Source organism: Vigna radiata, chromosome 4, assembly GCF_000741045.1.
Source record: "Vigna radiata var. radiata cultivar VC1973A chromosome 4, Vradiata_ver6, whole genome shotgun sequence".
NCBI lineage: Eukaryota > Viridiplantae > Streptophyta > Magnoliopsida > Fabales > Fabaceae > Vigna > Vigna radiata.
This window is the reverse complement of record NC_028354.1, coordinates 2,584,063-2,588,815: the sequence shown is the minus strand read 5'-3', so window position 1 is coordinate 2,588,815 and position 4,753 is coordinate 2,584,063. Positions and strand designations below refer to the sequence as shown.

Genomic DNA, 4,753 nt, shown 5'->3' with positions numbered 1-4,753 from the left:
ACCTTAATTCTTAATTATACTATCAAATTGTCTAATTTCAATCTACCCATGTCAGGAGCTTTTTCTTCCAAATTTCACTGCTGCCACTAACTTCGAAAATGGTCATTTTATATAATATAACGTAAAACAATTTAGCAAAACTTGCCACTCTTAGCTTTGTCTCTGCCAACACTTAAACCACAAAATTTCCTTTCTATACCAAAACACAATAAAACTCCAACCACACCAATATCATCTGCTGTCAGAAAAAAACCATACCACAATGCTAAAAAAACGACTTCTGCATCACCAAAGTACAACACACACAGCCTTAATTCTCACTAAAAATGGATTCCTACAACAATACCTCCAAATTTGCTAACCAAATTAATAAAATATCATTATTAAACCCATGACCCCTATTTTCATAACAAGCACTCTAACCAACTAAACTATAAAACCGATTAATTGTAAACCTAACTTAATAATATGAATATAATATTACACTCTAACTTTATTCCATAATTATTGAAAAATTCTAACAAGTTTGAGAATCAAACTCGTAATTGTCATTAAGTTTTAACCGTCTAAGTTAACTCATTTTCTTAACACAATAATGTGATAAATTAAAATATGCCATGTCATTTTTTAATTTTTATTTTTAATAAATAAAAAATATTTTTTCTGAGTCTTATATAAGGAAATAGAGAACCACACGGATGAATTTAACCCTTATACTGATCAATATCAAGTGTTCTTGCCAATTGTTTAGACCGTCTGATTAGGAAGAAATACGAAAAATAAAGATAATTATGATAATTAATTACAGATTTGGTAAGTATTTTTTTTTCTAGAATCTCAATTTGTTTTTCCTAATTTGTCTTCAATTTTTAATTCAGAAATACACTTGAAAATCATGCATTTACTGTCACAGGATTTAAAACAATACCACTTTATTCAATTTGATGACAAATATCTATTTGTTTTAATATTTCAAAAATAAGAATTCAATTAAAATAAAATCTTATTTGATATTCTAGAAAAAAAACATACCAAAACATTAAATCTTAATTATAAAATTATTATGTTAGTTCAAATATTATATTTAAATGATATAATTTTAGTTCAAATATTTTTAAATTAGGTCATAAAAAATAACTTTACTTTAATTTAGAATATTTTAAATATCACTATCATAATTTCTTCTCAAACAAGTTAACACGATATATGTATTATTTTTTTTAAATCGCCTCAATTGGATAGATTTTTTAAAAAATACATTAAAGTATTGTTTAGGGAAAAGTATTTGAAAGTATTTAAAAATAATTTTTTTTATTTATTTAAATAGATTTAAAAATAAGTAAAAATAGATTTAAAAATAAAATTTATAAGAATAAATATAAAATTTAATTTATATGACATCCAAATTCATTATCTCTTAACTCCAAATCAAATAAAACCATCAGGCTTGTCGACAGACCAAAAAGTCATTAAATGGATTAATAAATTTTTCTTCTCTCTTTGAGTTATTCTTGATTTTTGTTCTGGTTGATTTTCCTTCTTTGATTAGGGTTTTACAGCATAGAGAGAAATGGGAGGGAAAGGAAAGAGAAGGAGAGAGAAGAACTACAGGGCTGCTCATGGTGGCTACAGCGGCCTCCCTCCGCCACCCAATCCTTCTCAGCTTGATGCTTTACCTTCCAAACTCCGCCAAATCATGTCTTTCTCGCAACGCCCAGATGGTGCTTCTCTTTCTCCCTTACCTTCAGTCTCTTCTTTTTTGTTTCTCATTCCTCTCCCATATTTTCAGGAGCTAATGGGTCGTCGAAGAACCAGAATAACAATGATGGGCACGCCCAAAATGTAACCTTTAATCACTCCATCTTTTTTCAGTTTGTTGCTCGTTATTTAATTTTATATTTGCTTGTCTTAGACTTTTAGAAGTGGCAAAAGGAGACTTGGGTTGCTGTAAGAATGTGATTGTTTTTTATTATCTGAAGTTGTTTTTACACTTAGTGTAATTGAGGAATGTTTGTAGTATGTGAGCAGATGATGCGTTTGTTGTCTCCTTCCCTGTAATGGTTTATGATCCAGTGACTCTTGAATTGGATGAATATGCGCATTACATGTTCAGTATTTGCTTTACACTTTCATTCAAGGTTATAAATAGTGGTCGTGGTTGTGGTTTCATTGCAATTGTTGATGTGGGAACTTGCGGTTTTAAAAATTCAGTGACTCTTGAATTGGTCTCATTGCGGTCATGGCAATTTCAAAATCCTTGTCAAAGATCTTTTTTAAAATAGTGTTTCCATTGTTTATCACTTGTTTTGAACTTGTTTATACTCTAGAGTGTAGTCTGGGATTAGATGCAAGTGAAGGCATGTTGGTTTTCTTGAGGTATTTGATAAAATACAATGCCAGCTGAGATAATAAAACTGCAATTATGAGAGTATTTGTCACAGTCAGTCAAAATTCAAGAATTTATTCTGAATAGATTTTTATTTATAATGTTCTGTGCTGTTAATGTATTGGATGACTTTGTTTTGCACAAGACTACTTCAAAGGACAAAAGTGATGTTCGAACTAAAGATGTCAAAGAGGGGAACACTAATGAACAATTGGAGGAGCTTCAACATATAGATAAGAGTGAAGAACAACTTCCGGAAAGTGGTGCAATTGACAAGAAAAAGAAAAAAAGAAAGAGGAAGGAGGTTAAAGATTTGAGGTTTGAAATGGAAGTGGATAAAGCAAGCTCCCAGTTAAAAAGAAGGGAGCGTAAGAAAAAGTAAGTGAGATAAGCCTTCATATTTGTTTTTTTTTTTTTTTTTTTNTTTTTTTTTTTTTTTTTTTTGGAGTTTAGAGAAATTCATTTTGGTGCTTTCTACCAGAAGTCTTTTTACAGATTTAATTATCCTTTTCTTATCAGTTTTTGTTTACATTGCTATATGCTTCAAAGTGCGAATGGTGCATTCAAAAAGAGTATGACATCGTGGTAATATTGTGTTGTAATTAGAGGAAATGTCTATAAAATCTTCTTAATTAGAGAAAATATTTATAGAATCTTTCTAATTAGAGATAATATGTGTATGATCTTCTAGATTATTTTTCAGTATATTGTTTTCTTGTTTCCCTTCTTTAGAAGATTAGATTGCTAAAATTAGAGGTAAGGAGAATGTAATTGATAAAAATGAAAATAATAAAATCATTCTCCTTTTCAAGATATTTCAACACTCGTTGATGTATTTGTGGTTGTATCCATATTCATGTCTTAATGCTCATTGTCATTCTAAATTTAAAATTAGACAAAATAGAGAAACAAACGACTTTTAGTTATAAGATGTTAATGGTAAAGATTATATTGGACATTATTGAAACGATTACCTTATAAACCACAGAATGTAAGCTTGTTACATGTGTTTCCTTTTCCTTTTTCCCTCCATTTTTACCACAAGTCTATGTTTTATTATGTGTAAAAGGTATATTCAAACTCAACAGTAGTAGATTTATTTATACCAATGTTTATCATCCACATTCTATGTGAGAACCTACAGATATGCATAAACAAATAAATACTTTTTGTTATATTTGAGGTGGCAAATATGGCACTTGAAGTGGAACTTGTGAAATTTAGTTACACAAAAAGAGTAACACAGGACATTGCTTTAGCTCATCGTAATCTCAATCATGATAAATCTTTCAGGTATTTGGAAGCAAAGAAGAAGAAGCACAAAAAGTCCCATGAAGAAGAAATGGGCTTCCCTGGACATGAAAAAATAGAATTTGGAGATATTGTGCAAGCCCCACCAAAGTTATCTGTTCCTCCAAGGGTAAGTAGCTGAAATTTTAAGCTTTCCAAAATGGATGAGGCCATAGTATTATTTGAGTAAAATATTTTGTTTGTGTAATGAAGGCATTCAAGAATGCTTCCCAAGAGAGACTTAGACTACAGGCTATAGAAGAGTACAGGAGTCGTAAAGGATGGACATCAAGGCCAGGAAATCACCTTCCACCTCCTGTCACTACGTTGGATTCTTAAATCACTGGCATCTTCTGCCACCTTGTCTGCCATGCAGAGTAGTACAAATTACTTGAACAGAGAAAAAGAATCAACATGGTTTCTCTGTTTTTCCTTGGAGGTAGGTTTATCTTCATCCAGGGACAATTTATCTTTGTTTTTTTTTTTTTTTTAATTTTTTCTGATGACACATTTTTACATGTGTTGAACTTATTTGTTACATTGTACAATCCTTGGAAAGCCAATTTACTAAGCTCATAGGGTAGCTAAATTTTGTTAGAATGTAAGATATCAGCTCAAACTTCTGTTGCTTTTTAGATTTTGTATCTAAATTCATGTTATTGTTTATCTTACCATGGAGCAATACATCAGAAAAGTGAATTTGGAGTCCTCTGCTGCCAAATTTAGAGCCACCATCATCCAAAATCTGAACCGGTTGACTAAAATATAATAGTAACTAATAAAGAGATCAACCATGGTTAACATTTGGGTTTTTTGAGATAGGATCTATTTTCCAGAAAAGTAGTAGTATTGATTTTTTTTTTATATATATATATATATTAAACAGCAGAGATAGCAAGCTGGAAGGGAAGAGAGGTTGGAAATGAGGAGAAATGGAAGATGGTTGTTTGGTAGAAGGGAAATGCAAAATAAAATGGAGGAGTGAGTGTCTGCAGATAGTTTATTCACAAAAGGGTGAAGAAATGCGTGGGAACGACTATGTATAGTACTTTAATAGATTATTTGATAAAGTAAAGT

At 30.5% G+C, this 4,753-nt stretch overlaps 1 protein-coding gene across 2 annotated transcripts; it reads left to right on the top strand.

Annotated features, from left to right (window-relative positions):
- The first annotated feature begins 1,465 nt into the window (after positions 1–1,465).
- LOC106758784 (glutamic acid-rich protein) lies at positions 1,466–4,342 on the top strand. 2 transcript variants are annotated; one of them, XM_014641769.2, is made up of 5 exons: positions 1,466–1,721; positions 1,790–1,842; positions 2,529–2,764; positions 3,680–3,806; positions 3,890–4,342. In XM_014641769.2, exons 1-5 carry the CDS (start codon positions 1,571–1,573, stop codon positions 4,013–4,015), a joined length of 693 nt encoding a protein of 230 aa, XP_014497255.1. In that variant the 5' UTR covers positions 1,466–1,570; the 3' UTR covers positions 4,016–4,342. The 2 variants fall into 2 exon arrangements, with proteins under 2 accessions (XP_014497255.1, XP_014497257.1); XM_014641771.2 differs by having other exon boundaries at positions 1,469–1,721; positions 2,532–2,764.
- Positions 4,343–4,753: the final 411 nt, after the last annotated feature.

Excerpts from the sequence above, each read along its gene's own strand:
- LOC106758784 (XM_014641769.2), top strand. The coding sequence starts at position 1,571 with ATGGGAGGGAAAGGAAAGAGAAGGAGAGAGAAGAACTACAGGGCTGCT. Across the intron at positions 1,722-1,789 it reads TTTCTCGCAACGCCCAGATG|GAGCTAATGGGTCGTCGAAG; the intron begins GTGCTTCTCTTT and ends CCATATTTTCAG. Across the intron at positions 1,843-2,528 it reads ATGATGGGCACGCCCAAAAT|AAGACTACTTCAAAGGACAA; the intron begins GTAACCTTTAAT and ends TTTGTTTTGCAC.